This window comes from Rhinopithecus roxellana, chromosome 9, assembly GCF_007565055.1.
Source record: "Rhinopithecus roxellana isolate Shanxi Qingling chromosome 9, ASM756505v1, whole genome shotgun sequence".
NCBI lineage: Eukaryota > Metazoa > Chordata > Mammalia > Primates > Cercopithecidae > Rhinopithecus > Rhinopithecus roxellana.
In genome coordinates, this window is record NC_044557.1 from 142090615 (window position 1) to 142110051 (window position 19437).

Sequence of the window (19437 nt, forward strand, 5' to 3'; positions counted from 1 at the left end):
ACATATATACATATATATGACAAAGTTGGAGATTTGTTCAAGACTTAACGTGCATTAAATAAAATTGTCAATCCAAGATTTCCTGCTGTTCCAAATCCTAATGCTTTGGTTCCTAACGTGCCTACAGATTCTAAATGGTTCACAGTGTGATAGATCTTTGTTCTGCCTTTTTTAGTATTCCAGTAAGCCAGTACTTCTCTGCTTGTACCTGGAAAAACCAGCAATATACTTGGACTGCAATGCCACAGGGGTTCGCTGAAGCTCTATCTTGTTTTTCTCAGACATTATACCAAGACCTGTCAACCTTACAATTCTCTAGAAATTGTATTTTGTCTATATGTAGATCATCTTTTACACTTTTAGCTTACGAGGGACATAAGGCCTTAATGGCAAAACTTTAGAGATGCTGTCCCCAGCCTTTTTGGTACCAGGGACTGGTTTCATGGAAGACAATTTTTCCATAGACTGGGTAAGGGGGATGGTTTACAGGATGATTGAAACGCATTACCTTTATTGTATACTTTATTTCTATTATTATGTTATGTAATGAAATTGGTACACAACTCACCACAATGTAGAATCAGTGGGAGCCCTGAGCTTGTCTTCCTGAAACTAGATGGTCACATCTGGGGATGATGGGAGATAATGACACAGCATCAGGCATTAGAATCTCATAAGGAGCACACAACCTAGATCTCTAGCATGCGCAGTTCACAATAGGGTTCGAGCTCCTACGAGAATCTGTTGCCACCAGTGATCTGACAGGAGGCGGAGCGCAGGTGAGAGTGTGAGTGATGGGAGTAGGTTTAAATAAAGGTGAAGCTAGGCTTGCTGGCTCTCCCCCACCACTCACCTCCTGCTGTTTGGCCTGGTTACTAACAGGCCCTGGACCAGTACTGGGGGTTGGGGATCCCTGCTCTAGAGTAAAGGTCTATTACATAGGACATGATCTGACTGCAGAGGGAATTTTCCTCTTAACTGAAATAATAAAAACAATCCAAGGGTTCCCTTGGCCCACAACTAAGGCAATTAAGGGAGTTCATTGGTCTTATGGGATACTGTAGATCTTGAATCCCAAATTTCTCTGCTGGCTTCCCCCTTGTCTGAACTTAGAAAAATCTCTGTTCCAGCTTTGTCATGGGAAGATAATGAAGAACAAGCTTTCAATAAAATACAACTGGCCTTATAACCTCCAAGTTCAAGACACCCTAATTATTTAAAACCTTTCACTTTGTGATTATCAAATGTGATAATCCGTCCTTAGGAGTCTTTACTCAGAAATGTGGAGGAAGCTGTTGACCCATTGCTTATTATAGGTTACAGTTAAATTGAGTTGTCAGAGCATATCCAAACCATCTAAAAGCAGTGACAGCAGCAGCTAAATTGGTAGAAACTTTATGTGACCTAGTATTATGGAATAAATGTTACCTACAGGTTTCACATGCAGTTGAAAGCTTATTATATTCCAGTCAGATCCAACATGTCTTAATAAGTAGACATTTTATGATATCCTTCTCCTGTCACCTTCTAATCTCTATCTCAGACGTGAATCTGCTTAACCCTACCACTTGCTGCCTCCGTCCAAACATTAGGAAGACCGTAACTGTGTGTGTGGTGTCCTAACTATTGACTCCTCACACTGACTTATGGAAAACTTCATTAGATGATTCTGAATAAATAAATTTTATTGTTGGATCCTATGATGAAACTGTAGAGGAGAAATACTGAGCAGGACATGCTGTAACAGCTCAATATGAACTAATAGAAAAGGGAACTCTTTCTCAACTTAAGTCAGGAGAACCCGAAGAATTACGTGATCTAAGCCTTACCATATAGCAGAACGCAAATCAGTCTTCATTTATACAGATAACTGGTATGCCTTTGGAGTGAGTGATGATTTCGGAATGTTGTGGAAACAAAGAGGGTTTCTACCTTGTACTGGAACCCCCATCAGTACTGGACCTCTGCCAGATAAGCTGCTTTCAGCTATTCTGCTGCCCTCACAAGTAGCTAATAAAAATGATGTTCATGCTCTTAGGACTGAATCTGAGTATCAAGGAAATGCATGTGTGGACTTTTATGGCCAAGTCTGACATTGACAAAATGTGCATTTTGAATGAACTCCACAGAATTGACCAAGATCAGATCACTCAGGATAATTTGTTCAGTAAACAATGCTGTGCACCTGAGTTGAAACAACAAAAATGGAATCTTAAAGGAAGCAAATTTAATGCTCAATAAGAACTTACTGAAGGCCCAGACAGGCAGCTGGTCCTTCCTGAGTCCTTCAAACTGCCATTATTATTAAAGGCCCTGTACTCTACCAACTATCATGGTGAAGAAAAATGGTTCAGATTATGAAAAAGATGATGAAAGCAGAAATGGCTTATAACAGTGTGACTTATCAAACTCATAAAGCCGGAAAGACCCTTAAGATTTCTACCACCTGCTAGACCATTTGTAGGTCTACAAATGGATTTCATTCAGTTTCCACCCACAATGAGATATCAGTATATTCTTGTGGTAGTATACCTGTTTACAGGATAGACTGGGACTTAAAAGGCTGATGCCACAACAGTAGCAAAAAGTTTTTAGAAAATGTATTTCCTTTATGGAGTATTTCTGGAGAGATCTCCAGTAATAAGGGAACTGATTTTCCTGAACAGGTTATCGAATAAACAAGATTTTCAAAGTCGGTGGCACTACCATTGCCCTTATCCTCTTTGTTCTGGAAAGCTTGAATGGACAGATGGTATCTTGAAAGTAAAATGAGCAAAACTGTCAACTGGATTACCTTGGTCAAAAATTTTACCACTGGCCCTAATGGCAATTAGATCAACCCCTACAGAAAAACTCAAATTTGACCCCTTATGAAATAACTGGAAGACCTATGCCTTTAATAGTAGAACCCCATGTATCACCTGTATTTGTTAGCTCTGAAATGACTCAGTACTCCAAGACCTTAATGGATTATGCAAAAGTCAATTTCCACCAGCTGAAGGAGGCTTTTTGTGAACTGCGTACCAATGATGATCCATGACTGGCTGCCATAACTTAGAATGTGGAGATTGGATCTTTTGGAAACAACAGCCCTTGAGCCTCATTGGAAAGGACTGTACCAGACGGTTCTTACTACTCAAAATGCAGCAAAACTTCAGGGATTTGAGCCTTGGGTCCATCTCTCTCAAGTAGAGAGAGCTTCCTTAGACTCTTGGACTTGGCAACCTATAGGTAACCTAAAGATATCTAAGGGAAAGCCTTCCCTAGGAGCAGGTGGCATCGCGAAGTAAACAACTTCCCACCACAGTGGAACAAGACTACATTTAACTTTTCTCATTAAGATTTGTTTTCGTTTTGCATTAACACATAATGTTCAAACTTTTGTTAGGAACTTTTCCTACTCAAAGCGAATATCCTCTAAGGTCTGATGTTGAAAGCATAGCCACTCTCAACCAAAGCAATTGCTGGCCATGTAGTCATGTAGATGAATGGAATCACAACTAATACTGAAATCTACTGCCATACACACTGGGTGGGCAGTTCAGGAAGCTGGTTTTATGAAGAAGTTTGGTATCCTTCCCCTAGCAGGTTGGTTGATATTTATGATTGACTGACTTGGCACTAGGAAGAAGTTATTAGAAGCAAAGATATGTTCTGTAACTACTGTTGATTTTATTGCTGGTAATTTTATCACTATGGACAGAAAACCTTAATAGAACTGGGCCTAATCTAGCCAGAGTTCCAGTCTCCCTATGTGCAGTCAGACTTTTTGGTTTAACACAAATTACAGAGACTGCACTCCTATATAATGACACATATTTAAAATCAGAACTTCACCATAATACCCTTGACTGTATTAGTAGAGAACTGACTGAAACTGACATTGGTTCAAAGGAAACTCTAGAGGCAAATGGAATACCCCTATAATTTCACTATGTACAATAGGGTTTTTTAGATCAATATTGAGGGCGTATTTGAAAAGGAAATAAGTCATCCTTATTTGGTGATGGTACCCATATGTAACACATAGAAGTGTTTTTTATTTCTCTTCCATTAATAGAATCATAACCATTGTACCTGGCAATGTGCAGATGCAGATATGACAGAGAATAACCATGACAATCACGTCATTCCCAGTTGGTGGGTAATAGGATCTCCTTTGCCCCTTTCAGTAATACTGAATTATTCATTTTGTATGGCAACAAAATATATAAATGTTTTCACCTATATGATCTGGACACTGTGGTTTGGGCTATTTCCTACCTAAACTGACCAGATATGACTCTTTAAATGGTAGTGAAATTCTTAACCTGGGGTTGTGTGTACATAAAGTGACCCCTTACAAAAGAACTCCCTGAGATCTCCCAAACTCAAATATATGAAGGGGTTCTAGATTTTGTTATTTCCTAAGATCCTTTTTTCTTTAGCTGGCAGCCTCTGAATTGGAAAAATCGCTTATGAATATTTCAGCAACTCTTGAAAAAAAGTTTTAATGATACTTTCGATACTCTTCAAGCAGTACAATCTGAGATGAGTGATTTGGCCTCACTGGAACTCTGGTAGAAGTTTAGCTGCTCACAGGGATGAGCTTTGGTGAAAAGTATTGTTTTTATGTTAATCAGATATTGTTGCCCCAAATTTAAAAGATCTTAATAAATCAGATTTTTTTTTTTTTTTTAAACAGATAAGCAAGGCCTCCTCCATTGATTTATTCAGTTGGTTAAATTTTGGCCCCTGGGAATCTTTGCTTAGAGGGATTTTTCAGTTCTTGCTACAGTTACTGTATTTTCTTCCCTTGTGTGTTGTATCCCCACAAGGGGTTTAAATGCTTTCCAGCAACCACTGACACGTCACATGATTGCCATCAGGGAAACTAACACTGACTGTGTAAATCTTGATGGAGGCTTCATGACTGAATCTCAACATACCTTTTGATAACAACTTTACCTGAGTTTTCATCCCAGCATCTGCGTCAGTAGTGGTAACAGGATAATGCTACCCCATTTGGCCACCCTCAAGCTGAGAGGGTAGCCAAAAGGGGGGAATTGTTAAAGCAAAATTAAAATGGAGATCAGTCCTGAAAAATCCCTGACCAAAACCCCCATAAAACAAAGGCCTTTAAAACAGCCTTAATCTTCCTTAAATTGCAAACATAAGTGAAACTTAACTTGGGTCATTTCCAATCAATGCTTTTGTTGGATAGAACTAAAAGGAGTTTGAGACCAGCCTGGGCAACATACTAAGACTCTGTCTCTACAAAAAATTAAAAATTAGCCAGGCATGATAGTGCTTGTCTGTGGTCCTAGCTACTCAGGAGGCTGAGGCGAGAGGATCACTTGAGCCCAGGAGTTCTAGGCTGTGGTGAACTGTGATTGCCCCCACTGCATTCCAGTTTGGGCAACAGAGTGAGGCCCTGTGTCTTAAAAAAAAAAAATTCTTAAAGGTGCATTTACAGTTATGACTTCATAATTTCTTAGGGGCCTTATAATCTTTAAAAAACATTAGTACAAAGAATAACTCTTTTAACTCTTTTGTTTGCCTCACTACCAGTACAATTATACATTTAAAACTCTGAAATTTCAATTACCGGTTAGATTTATTCTTTTCATCTGATCATTGTGTAGAGTTGCCATAGAAGATATTTAATTGAAATTAAGTCAGAGGTAGATTATAAAAGCTCTTGACTTTGAATTTTAGGGATCCTACTGAATGTTTTTGTGCAAAGAAGTGAAATGGTCAAATTTATGGGCTGTGAAGATTAATCTGATGACTATAGGTTATATTGTCAAGCTAGATTGGGGGATCTACTATTGTATAAGTATGAAATATCAGCTGAACAGGAGCATGATGAGTGAAAAATACTGCAAGAAGAAGAAAAACCTACGATTTCTACTTGGATAATTGGCAGAATTATGATACTATTAAGAATAAGAAGGGAGAACTAGGAGGAAAAAAAATTCAAGTTTAGGAAAAACAGTTTGAGGTGATCACAAAAGACAGTTACTGAATTCATACATCAGCTTTCTAATTGAGCACCATCAGAGTTGATACAATGAAAAGTTTGTAAGTGGTTACTTATATTCCGCCAGATGTGGCTCTTATGTGTTCAGTAAACATAGGAAGAAAAAAGAGTTGTCTTTCTAGTGTTTTTAGTTTTGGTTGTAACTACTGTTTCTTCAGCATGTATAAATTGCCCTCCCCTCCCCGCCTCTTTTTTTTTTTTTTGACAAAATGGTAACAGCTTGACAGTATGTTTCACAGCTGTGATGTGTAGCTTTTCCTAGGAACTCCTTATTTCTAAATTATTCGTAGAGCTGATTGTAGAAGAAAACGAAATATGATAGAATTACTGATAAAATAATTCACTATTTCTTCACATGGATGACTTTGGTTTGGATCTAGAGTACGTGTTTTTTTTTCCATTAAATTATAGGAAGGAGAATCTGGTAATATAAGTCAAAAGTCTGATGAAGAAGATTTTGTAAAAGTTGAAGATTTACCGCTGAAACTGACAATATATTCAGAGGTATTTGTCTGTCTTTAATTAAACTTGTCTTTATATAACAAATATTGTTAAAATGAAAAATGATTTGTATTTTTAATTTTCATTCCAAAGGCAGATATAAGGAAGAAAATGGTAGAAGAAGAACAGAAAAACCATTTATCTGGTGAAATATGTGAACTGCAGACTGAAGAATTAGCTGGAAATTCTCAAACACTAAAAGAACCCGGTAAGAGTTATGTATTTAAATTTTGCCATATTATTTTTGGTTGTTCTATTTTTTACTTTTTAGTTTGGTTAAGTATATGTGCATTTTGTTCCATCAACTTTGGTCATTATCCCTTGCTGCTCCTCCTCTGCTTTCTTCCAGGTTCTCTGTTCAGTTTTACCCATATTCTTACATTACTAAGGCTATTAAATATACTTATATTTTGTTTTTGTAATATAATTAAATGGTTCTATACTTTCTCTGAGGATGCTTCTATGTAAGTATCATTCATTGTAGAGCCAAGCAATAGTCTCAGTAGTCTCAGATTTCTTTCTGTATGAGTCTAATAACACAGCTCTTGAGCCATTCAGTGTTTCTTACATCAGGGTCAAAGGGTTTTTTCTTTTTGTTGTTCTCCATCAGTTCATCAGTTGATGAAAATCACATGATATCTCATTGTTTTTGTTTTTCCTGGAAATGGAGTGAGGAGAAGGAAAGACCCTTCAGGTATCAGACCTTCAGTTAATTTCTGAGTTTTCAGCCCACTTATACCTGTTAGAATATGGTACCCTTCTCAGCTACAGCCTATTGCAAGTGTTTGAGCTGCAGCTTCCTCCACTCTATTTGGATATGCTTCCGTCTGCATTCAGCATTCTGGTAATTTGTTGATATCCCCTGTTCTGTTTTCTCCCAACCAGTCTTCTTTTGTTAGTCTAGATTTATTCTATTCTATAGTTCTTTTCTATTCCTAGTGGAGTGTTTTTAGAGAGACAGGAAGTATGTACTCAGTCTGCCATATTGAATCAGAAACCTCACCTATTCTTTTTTTTACCATGTTCTATTAGGGAATTATATTAGCAAGCTAAATTAGGATTTCTTTTATAATATCCTTATATTAAAAGTAAAAGCTTTAATGGCAGAGAACAATGTTAAATTCTAGTAATTTGATAAGTAATTTATAAAGCATTATTATTCTGTTTTTCAGAAACGGTGGGAGCCCAGAGTATATGAGATGTCTTCAGAGGCTCATCTAACTCTGTCTTTACATAGTCAGTGCATATATGAAAACAATACTAAATAAACATCTGATCTGTATAAAAATGTAAATTAGTTTGACACTGCTTTTTTGATAGGTATGGTCATTTCTCCCCATAGTAGTTTAAAACATCAGAAACTGAATTCTGGACAGATTTAAGCCTTGACACACTGTGGTGGTTTTTTTGTTTTGTTTTTTTTTCCTTCTTTGGTCTTGATTTTTTTCCCCATTGTGATGTTTGGTAACGAATTTAAAATGTAGTTTTAAATAAAGTTTGGACTTATCTATAAAGTATCTTTTTTGGAAATTATGTTGAATTCTATACAGCAAGTCAATGTTTTATATAATTTTAGGCTGCTCAGAAAAGAGCAGTGGTTAAGAGAGAAATATATTATTTGTTATAAAGCCCATCTATTAGGCCAGTCTTCCAAATAATGCCAGTGTTGCTGCTGTTGGGTCTGATGTTGTTTTAGATACCTGCAGCTCCTATTCCTGTACAAGAATAGGGCAGATTATCAAGGTATCCAGGATACCTGAGAAGTTACAGAATATTTATTAATCCATTGAAATTGGATAGTAACTTTAGAACATAGGTTTTCAGTATCTGGAACTTAACTTACATCATTATCTGTTAGGATTTGAAATTCTGGAAAATATTTATCTACATCACCTCAGTTTAAAAGTGAAAAAAAAGAGCTTTATATACTTAGGGAGATTTCTGCACAGAGAAGTAACATTGTGATTAATTTTAAATGAAAAACTTAACTTTTTCAAGTGGGGATAAGTAGAACTAAATTTCTATAATAAAATAGTAAGATTCTGTATGTCTTCTGATAAACTTGGCTATTGAGATGGTAATTTAAAGCCAAAGCATAGCAGTTTCTTTTGTGTGTAGTGAGGTTGAAGCAGATTTGCAGGTGAAGTGTTGAAAGTTTATGTGACTTGAAGTAAATCAGCTTTGAAAGGTGATTTTCTTTTTATCCCAGATTGTCCATATACCCAGCAAAGCTTCAAAAAACCGGACAACAATGAGTTAGTCGACCTTATAGATTCTTCCTCGAATAAAATACGAACAATTAGTTCTAATAAGTATTTTAACTTCTTTAACAACTGAAATACCCCACAAAAAAAGAACTTGTTGAGTATTCCTTTAAAATTGTTACTTGCTGCCCAGGCACCATGGCTCACTCCTGTAATCCCAGCACTTTGGGAGGCCGAGGCGGGCAGATCATGAGGTCAAGAGATCGAGACCATCTTGGCCAACATGGTGAAACCCCATCTCTACTAAAAATACAAAAATTAGCTGGGAGAGGTGGCGCACACCTGTAGTCCCAGCTACTTGGGAGCCGGAGGCAGAAGAATAGGTTGAACCTGGGAGGTGAAGGTTGCAGGTTGCAGTGAGCCGAGATCATGCCACTGCACTCCAGCCTGGTGACAGAGCGAGACTCCGTCTTAAAAAAAAAAAAAGTTGCTGTATACCTCAGTGTAATGTCCATTCAAGGAGTATTAAATGAGGATTTCTCTACGAGGACATTTACTGTATTGCTACTTAAATTATGGAAGACAGTGTATCTTCAACTTTAATCAAACCTATTCAGAAAATTACCAATTCAGAATTAGAAGTTCTTATCCAGGTGCTCTAACTTCAGGGAAATTGGAACAGTAAGTTATGTTACATGCATACTCAAATTCTTTATTTTCTAGACTTTAAGCAGGAAAGGGTAAATACTTTGTTTTGGTACTCAAGCCAAGCCTTACATATTGTCTCTCTCTCTCTGCATGCATATTAAAGTGAAAAAATTGTATTTGTATCTTAGTTATTACCATAGTACTTACAAACCTTATCAAAATTGCTTATTTGACTTGTGTTACAGCTGCTATTAATCTAAGTCTACTGTTTTTCTATTTTAGTAGATAATTTAGTTTTAAAATACCTAGGGTTTGAGAGCAGATATATTTATTTAATCTGTTTAGTAAACTATTGCTGAAGGGTTAGCCATTTAATATTCCTATTTGTCCTAATTTTGAAGTTAAAAATTTTGGTTACAGATAGAGGGAGAAAAGGTCAAACTGAGTGAGAGAGAATTTTATGCAGGTTGAGATAATGCCTAAAATAATGAGCTGGCTGGACTGTTGCGGTACTCTTTGTATTTTGTAACACTTACTTTGGGTAAATGCTTTTTCACTGGTAATAAATATATATCCTGTATACAACTCTGAATTGTATTTTCATTTAAATTCACATACTCACTTATGTTTCAGAATTTATTCCACAATGGTGGCTTGACAGTTTTAAATGTAAAACAAACAACAACAAAAAAACAGAACATGAGAAATGATGTGTCAGTCAGCCAGAAAGCTGATTGAACTTGAGATTTTTTTGTTTTTACAGTGAACAGACACTTTATTATTTCTTAGTTATATTTGTTTTATATACTGTTTGAAGAATGTACATGTTGGCCGGGCACAGTGGCTCACGCCTGTAATCCCAGCACTTTGGGAGGCCGAGGCGGGCGGCTCACAAGGTCAGGAGACTCTGTCATACTACTAAAAATACAAAAAATTAGCCGGGTGTGGTGGCAGGCGCCTATACTCCCAGCTACTCGGGAGGCTGAGGCAGGAGAATGGCGTGAACCCGGGAGGCAGAACTTGCAGTGAGCCGAGATCGCACTACTGCACTCCAGCCTGGGCAACAGAGCGACACTCCATCTCAAAAAATAATAATAATAATAATAATAATAATGTATATGTTGAATAATGGTATGGTAGAAGTCAATGGCCACAGGAAGAATAAACTTGAAAGAAGTAAGTTTATTATACTTAAAGGCCTGAGAGTGGGTTACTGCCAGCGCAGTGGCTCACACCTGTAATCCCAGCACTTGGGGACGCCAAGGCGGGCGGATCACCCAAGGTCAGGAGTTCAAGACCAGCCTGGCCAATATAGCAAAACCCTTGTCTCTACGAAAAAATACAAAAATTAGCTGGGCTTACGTGGCACACGCCTGTAATCCCATCTACTCAGGAAGCTGAGGCAGGAGAATCGCCTGAACCCAGGAGGTGGAGGTTGCAGTGAACCAAGATCACGCCACTGCACTCCATCCTCAGTGATACAGTGAGACTCTGTCTCAAAGAAAAAAAGAACTTGGGTTACCACATGCTATATAGGGTCATGGGGAAAGCACCAAATTTTGGTCAGATAGCATAAGGAGCAAGGGGCAAGACTAGCTAGATCCTTTATTAGATCTATTAGATTTTTTAGATTATTAGTAATTAGTAAAGATTAATAATAATCTTTATTAGATTATTATTAGAACCTAGACTGTGCCTAGGTTTCCTTAGGAAAGGCCAGGCAGGGTAGAGTAAATGGTTTAACATTGGCGTGTTTGAATAATACTGGTGGGCCATAGGGATGGTGTCTGATTTTCTGGGACCTTGTCCTAGGATGATTTAGGATGGAGAAATAGTGGCTTGGTGTGCAAGAAGTAGATAAGGAGTGTGGTTGGGGCTATAGACTTGGGATTGATAGGTATGTATATGAAAGACCTGCTCCTGGCTGAGCCCTTTGCTATCTCTAAGAAAGACCTTTGTTATCCTCAAGGAAGCTTTGCTGTGGCTGAGACACCCTGAATGGGGTGGTTCCTCTGACCAGCAAGCGTCTAAAGATTGTCAAAGCATCATAAAATACAGCAAATAAAAAGCATGAATAACATGTATACTCTGGAGAGAACATTCTTACATTTACTCAAAAATAGACTCGTTTCTTGTCCAACTTTTTTTTTTTTTTTTTAAGACAGAGTCTTGCTCCGTTGCCTAGGCTGGAGTGCTGTGGCGTGATCTCAGGCTCACTGTAACCTCCGCCTCCCAGGTTCAAGCATTTCTCCTGCCTCAGCCTCCCGAGTAGCTGGGACTACAGGCGCCTGCCACCATGCCTGGCTTTTTTTGTATTTTTAGTAGAGATGGGGTTTCACCATGTTGGCCAGGCTGGTCTCGATCTCCTGACCTCATGATCCACCCGCCTTGGCCTCCGAAAGTGCTGGGATTACAGGTGTGAGCCACCGTGCCTGGCCTGTCCAATTTTCTTTAATCAGCTTATCTGTCAAAAAGAGATTGACTCTAGACTTCTCTTATTTCACTAAACAAATAAAGTTTCTAAGTCGTCTTGACTGGAAGAGCCAGCATTTCCTGTTGTTCTTGTACAACTCTAATTATTACTCTTACAGTCCCTGTCTTTACATGTCTGGTTTCTTCCTCAGATTCACTGGTATCATTTTCTGAAAATTAAGGAACAGAAGGGAGCTCTATTCCTCCAAATGACTTTGATGCACACATGCACGCACATACGTACACAAAGAGAGATTCAGTATCCATAGTTGGAAATGCTCCAAAATCCAAAACCCTCAAAGGAAATGTTTATTGGGGCATTTGGGATTTTGGATTTTTTTATCTGGGATGCTCAACCAGTAAATATAAATATTCAAAAATTTAAAAAATCCAAAAGACATTTCCAAGCACTTCAGATGAGCAATATTCAACCTGTGTATGTGTATGTGCGTGTATATACATATATATGTGTATACTTCTAAAAATTTTACCAGTTCATTTCCTCTTTACAGGCTTAGAAAAATCTGTAACAAAATAAATTTGGGGCCAGCAATTTAGAGGGATCTTGATTTGCTTGTTTTAAAAACTAATCACAGTATAAAATTTCTATGCAACAGAGTTCTATTATATCTTTACATGCTAAATGTATTTCTTGCCTTAAGACTTTTCCAAAGTGTATTTAGTTGTCTATCCCCCATATGTAGGTGTGACAAATCACATGATTAATTTTAAAACAAATCATATAGTTGCAAATATTATTTTGGTAGGAATCCTCACCTTTAATAAATAGCTTCCTGCCTAGAGCTTTTCTGTGGATCAGATCACAAAAAAGCTCTGAAAGATGCAAAGAGCTATGTCATTTCACACTAGCAGTTTTCAACATTTGTGTTAAACCTCACTTTTAGTGAGACCGGATACAAATTTAGAGTTATCGCATCTCCATTGCTAGTTATAAAAATTTCACTCACTAGTGTGACCATCAGCTATTGTGTCACAGTTATATTCGGAATTTCTCAAGACTGGGAATACGTATAGGTTATTCTGTTCAATGAAATAATGTTCATAAGAATGTTTTGCGTATAAGTGCTATACAAATTACCTATGTTGGAGGAAAAAGGACAACTCAGTATGGCTTAAGTTCTGGATTTGGGATTTTTTTTTCTTTCAGGTTTTGGAGTATTTATACCGGTTGAGCATCTCAAATCTAGAGTTCACAATGCTTCAGTCAGCATTTCTTTTCAGCATCATGTCGGCACTGAAAAGGTTTTGCATTTTGGACCATTTCAGATCTTTGGGTTTGGGACGCTCAACCTGCAGTGGTTTTGCTTTCTTTTCAATGTTGTAACCAACGTATCATTAAATCAATTTCCAGGGCAGAGTTTTAAACACCGATTCTCCACCAGAACCCACAGTTGCTTCTATGTGTCCTTTGTGAACATGTTCTGGCTATACACTTTTTTTTGGTAGATTTTCCTGCTCTTAGGAGACAGAGACTAAAGGGCCTTTATTATAATAGATCTTAGATATGCAGTTTACCCCCAGTGTCAGCTTTGCCATTTCCCATCTTTCTGGTCCCTCACTCTTCCCCCAAAATATTTAAGCCACAGATAATGAATTTTAAGTTATAAAATCAGTATTTCAAATAGCTTTTTGGATTATGATTTTCAAATTTACTTTGGATTATATGTAATTATGCCTGTTTTTTTCTGCCCTTCCCTACCTTTCTCTATCTTCAACCACCACCAGTTGTCAAATTTATATTACACAAGTATTCAACACATAAATCACTAATAACCTATTTTTGTGGTCCATCGAATTTCATTGAATTTGAGTATACAATAGCTTTAAAAAAAAAAAAAAAAAAGACGTATTTCAGGTAGTAAGTGTTTTCTAGCCAAAAGAATATATGTGTCTTGTATGTCATATAATTCCAAAGCTTATTATCTGGTAGTTTTAGTGGTCAGTCTCAATTTTTATGTAGAAAAGTTCTATACTCTTCCAGGGCTTATCAGGATTCAAAAGTTCAATTTATGTAACTTTACATAGTTTTTTTCTTCTATCAATATTAGTAGTCATATATACATTAGATATGTGTTAGAATGCTTTTGGTTTTAACCTAAAATTCCTTAGCAGGCAGTATTTGGACAGTATTATAATAAAGCAACAAAGAGATAGCGTTTCTATTACATTTGGAAATGTACAATGCAAAAAAACCCAAAAAAACAAAAAACCCTGCTAATGTTGTTTTACCCTCTCGGTTCTTCATTTTCCTATCTGTGAAATGAAGAATTATCCTAGATCCAAGGATGCTTTTAGTATTTTCAAAGGAAGACTTATAAAAAGAATTAAAAATGGAAATTAGTGAATGAGCAATTATACAAATAATTATCAGTGTTTATTGAAGTCCCAGCAAATAAGAAAGTGAAAAACCGTAGTGACTTTATTTTGTAACAAAACTGGGATTAAATTAAAAGGATTCAGGTGACCCCAACTTTGTGCATTTTCTATGACTTGAGGCTTCTGGACTTCCCTTGGCATAGTGGCACTGCCTGAAAAAAAACAGGGACTTCTTGTTCTTCCTCAAGTCTTCTTGGGGCATGCTACTTAGTCGACAGCACAGAAGAAGCGTACTACTCTAAACTTTTTCTTCCCACTCCTAGGCTGTGAAAAACTAAAGTCAGTTATTGTAGGCCATTCTCCAACCTTAAATGTAAACAACTAAATGATATAAGTTAGTCTTCCACCCTTGGCATTACAGTATTTCTGTATGGTAAGATTCAAAAAATTCATATGGAAATATGTTAAGGTTTATGTTAAGGTTCACACAGATATCAGATATTGACATGTGTTAAAAGGGAGCTGTTGGTTGCCGCACATCTGATTGTTCTAGTCTTCTCATCTTAATAAGTGGCAATTCCATCCTTCTACTTTCTTAGGACAAACCCCTTGACATTGTCTGTGGCTCAACTCTTTCTCCCAAACCCTTCCTCCAACCCTTCAGTAGATATGGTCATCTACACCTTTAAAAAGTAAGTCGAATCTAGCCGGTTTTCACTACCTCTTCCACTGCCATCTTTACTCAAGTCACTCTTATCTCTTGCCTCGATTCCTGTACCAGCCTCCTAACGGCCAGACCCCTCACTTCCTAGACTTTCTATAATCTAGTCTCAGCACAGCAACCAAAGTGATACTGTTCAGATGATACCAGTAGCTTCCTATTTTATTGCAAGTAAAAGCAACAATCACTTCAGAAGGCTCTACAGGACAATTCTCTACCTCTTCCTTTCTTATTTTCCCTGAGCTTCAGTCACGCTGACCTCTTTGCTGTTCAGACGTGCCAGGCATCATCACATGCAGGGCCTTTTGCATTTACTGTTACCGCTACTTAGAATGTTCTTTCCTCAGATATTTTTATGGCAGATGTTTAGTGAATGTTCTTTATGTATCCAACCTAAAATTGTATCTCCCCATAATTTATTTTTATCTTCTTGCCCTCAGCTTATTTTTCTCCATATTAATTATCCACAGTTAACAATATTTTACTTATTTTATGTCTTTCTCCACCCCATCATCAAAGAATGTAAGTTCTTTAAGGGTAGGAATTTTTCTCTGCTTTGTTCACTGCAATATTTCTTGTCTTCAAGCAGAACCTGGAATGTAGAATGTTTTCAATATCTGTTACATAAACAAGTAAATTTGAGTATTTTGAAGAGAGATTCAAGGTTGTCAGTATGTTTTACTAAGAAGGATTGGACATCTTATTTAAAACTATGGCAAATGGATTCTTCTCCACTTCAATAGTTTTAACAAAAACAGTGGAATATTCCTATAATAGTACTTTTCAGAAAGAAAAGTTTCAGCTGAGGAAAATGCAAATGTATGCTTATCCCAAGTCTGCTAATAGCTAAGTCATATTAGTTGATATAATTTGAAATTAACATGAAATTTAAGTTTAAAATGCCGTGAATCCAATGATAAGACACAACAATAGATTTTCAACTAATCAGTGGAAAACCTTCAAAAAAACTAGGCTTTTAGTCAAATTTAAGAATATCTCCTAAGGGTTTCTGGAAAGAGACCTCTTCCCTAATTTCCCACTAAAAGATCCAGAAAAATTCATGCCACCTGTAGTTTGGCAGTGTGCACTAAAAAGTTCAAAATATAGTCTTTGGCATAGCAATTTAATTGCTAGAAATCCTAATAATAAATACTTAAGATTTAAGAATTATTCATATATATAAAATATATGGATAATAATTCTTTGTCCTACATATTTAAGGTCTATCATATATTTTAAGTAATTTTTTTTGGTATGGTGTGAGGTAAGGATCAGGTTTTATTTTTCTGCTATATAGAAATCCAGTGCCTTCATTTGTTGAAAGGACTTTTCCTATTGTCACGTTTGTGGAAATCAATTGACCATATATGTGTGGCTCTATGTCTGGAGTTTCTGTTATGTTCTGTTGATTGATATGTCTATTCTTACATCAGTATTACACTGTCTTGACTATAGCTTTATAGTAAGTCTTGAAATTAAGAAACCTAAGTCCTTGCTTGATGACTTGGGATATAGAAGAAAAAAAAATCTCCTCTGAGCTGTTCGAACAATAAAGTTTCTCTTCATCTTGCTCACACACACAAAAAAAGAAACATAAATCCTCTAGCTTTGTTCTTTCACAGACACTTTTGGCTATGTTCTTTTCATTTTCATGTTTTGTATTTTCAATTTCAGTTTTCACAATCCAAAAACCTGCTGGGAGTTTTGTTGGTATTGCATTGAACTTATAGATTAATTGGAGGAATGGAAATGTGAACAATACTGAGTTTTCCAATCCATGAACATTATATAGTTTTCCCTTCATCTAGGTCTTTGATTCAATATAGAAATATGGTTGAACATTTTGTTTTTCTTTTAACACATTAGCAATGCCATTTTATTTTCTGGCTTAGTTTTTTAGAAAGCAGGCTGCTGTCATTTTTCTTCTCTGTGTAATGTGCACTTTTCAGCAATTTGAATATGATATGCCTGTGTATGTATGGATTTGTGTATCATGCTTGGGGTTCATTGAGCCTATGTGAGTTAGTAGTTTCCATCAAGTTTGCCTCACACCCTTCAGTTATTCTCTATCCTATCATTTTTTTTCTTCTTATACTTGTCACCATCTGAAACTATCATGATTAGTATATTGATATCTGTCTCTCCTTGTTAAGGAGTCAGACTTGTTCAACACTGTATCCCTAGCAACCGGACAGGGCCTGGCACAGCACTGGTGGTATTTGTTAGCTTTGTGTATTACTGCCTACAACATTTACCACTAGGATAACTCAGTTATCCTAATATTTGCTGTATAGTAGCTATCCACAGTATTCTAGCATTGCTCATTTCAGTGTCAGATGACTGATATGTTAAAAGGGAAAGGATTAGGTAGATTTTTCCAAATATGCTGTTGTTCTAGAAAAGGGGTAATTGTTTTTTTTTTTTTTTTTTTTTTTTTTTGTTTGTTTGTTTTTTTTTTTGAGACGGAGTCTTGCTCTGTCGCCCAGGCTGGAGTGCAGTGGCGCGATCTCCACTCACTGCAAGCTCCGCCTCCCGGGTTCACGCCATTCTTCTGCCTCAGCCTCCCGAGTAGCTGGGACTACAGGCGCCTGCCACAGCACCCGGCTAATTTTTTTGTATTTTTGGTAGAGACGGGGTTTCACCGTGTTAGTCAGGATGGTCTCGATCTCCTGACCTCGTGATCCACCTGTCTCGGCCTCCCAAAGTGCTGGGATTACAGGCGTGAGCCACCGCGCCCGGCCAGGGGTAATCACAACAGTTATTACTACCTGGTGGTTCAATGAACCTCTAGCTTAAGGGAAACAAAAACAACTTGATGTCAGCTCTTCACAGCAAATGGTTTCTACTCTGTGTACCTCTCCAAATAGCCACATATCCCAAGTGTTCACAAAATATTTATTGTTATTGAGGATCCTAGATTTGAGAGTAGTACAGGGCAGGGCCAACCTTATCAGCACTTTGGCCTCAAAGGTAAATGGAACCTTGCCCTCGGTATTTCTCTGTAACTGCAGAGTTTGGCTGAGTAGGGCAGAGGAGAAAGAACAGTATTAGTGTCTGTCATTTTTGACTGTATAGAATATGCTGATCAAATGGGAGCTCAGGGAATAGCCTACAATATTATAAAAATGTTAAGGCGCCATCGTCTGCCTACGTTTTCCACCTCGAACAGTGCTGTTTCCTATTTGCTATTTTTTAGAGGGTTAGTTTCTTCATATCTATCTGTGTGTGTGTGTATATATATATATATATATAATTTTTTTTTTGGCCTGGGGTGGGGGTGGGGGGCATATAAATTTGTGTCAACTTTCCAATGACACTGTATTTCCAACAAGGTTTAAGTAGGACATCAGTGATTGGTCAAGCCCTTTGAAGGTTGTCTCTCTATGTCAAGTTAAGAAGATTCTTTTTATATGGAATGCAGTATCAAATCAGCAAAGCAGCAGACTTATCAAGGAAAAATTATACAAAGAAGTTCAGGTAGAGGAAAAGGTTAATTTGAAATCTTTCGGAACTTACATTATAATTACTGAAGGTCTTTAATATTATAATAGCTGGCAATAACTCTGATTGTGGCTTTTCAATGGAATTTTTAAAATTCTACATTCTACTTCCACTGGAAAATGTCAAGTTTAATTGTAAAATAAGGGTAAGCTCAAAAGGGTGATAACAGAGAAAAAAATAATCAGGCCACCATTGAGAAGAAATGCAATGAAGGTGGTCAATAGTATATCAACTCACAGGCTATTCTACTTCCCCACCCTTACCATCATGCTTCCCTGGCACTTTAATTAGAAGAGAAAGGATGAAGGAAAGAGCATATATGTGGAACTCTATTCTGTTGCTAGACAGTATATCCCTCATTGATTTGAGAACTTAACTCTAGTTTAAAAAATTAGACAATCTCTTTTAAAACCATGAAAAAGAAATGAATGTCCCTAAGTATAACTTATATTCCACTGTATTATAGGTTTTACCCAACATTGTAAGGCAAGAAAATAAAATGTGTAAGAATTTGGAAAGAAAAAACTGCCGTTATTCACAGATGATTTGTTGTCAACAAAGAAAATCCAAATCTACAGACAAATCATTTGAAAAAGTGTGGTTAGCAGAATTGTGTTATGTAAGGTGATAATTTAACAATCATTTTTACACATCAGCAGTTAATAAGCAATGTTTTGAAAGTTATTTAAAATTAAAACTTACAGATACAAGATAAAAATAAATGTACAAAAGATGGACAAATTATTAAGTTTTTTGAGTCATTAAGGAAGATCTCAATAAATGGAGAGATGTATAATATTTTTTGAGAATACAACTCAATAATGTATAGATTTCAGTTTTCCCCAAATTGACCTGAAGACTGATGCAATCAAAATCAAAAGTCCTTGTAAATTAGTCCAGCTACGGTAGAAAACATTTTGGAGATTTCTCAAAGAACTAAGTAACAGGTGAACTGCCATTCAACCCAGCAATCCCATTACGGGATACATACCGAAAGGAAAATAAATTATTCTACCAGAAAGACCCATGTG

At 36.8% G+C, this 19437-nt stretch overlaps 1 protein-coding gene across 34 annotated transcripts in view; it reads left to right on the top strand.

The window, feature by feature from the left end:
- The window catches only part of PCM1 (pericentriolar material 1), a 109027-nt gene extending 99067 nt beyond the window's left edge, over positions 1-9960 (top strand). For 20 of the 34 annotated variants that reach the window (XR_004059229.1, XM_030937348.1, XM_030937351.1 and 17 more), the window contains 3 exons: positions 6434-6526; positions 6617-6731; positions 7696-9960. Coding sequence is in view for 33 of the 34 variants with exons in the window: in XM_030937348.1 (XP_030793208.1) it covers positions 6434-6526; positions 6617-6731; positions 7696-7721 (234 nt within the window). In the remaining variant the exon portion in view is untranslated. The remainder of the gene's footprint in view (positions 1-6433; positions 6527-6616; positions 6732-7695) is intronic. The other 14 variants (XM_030937359.1, XM_030937360.1, XM_030937364.1 and 11 more) reach the window with 1 other exon arrangement.
- Positions 9961-19437: the final 9477 nt, after the last annotated feature.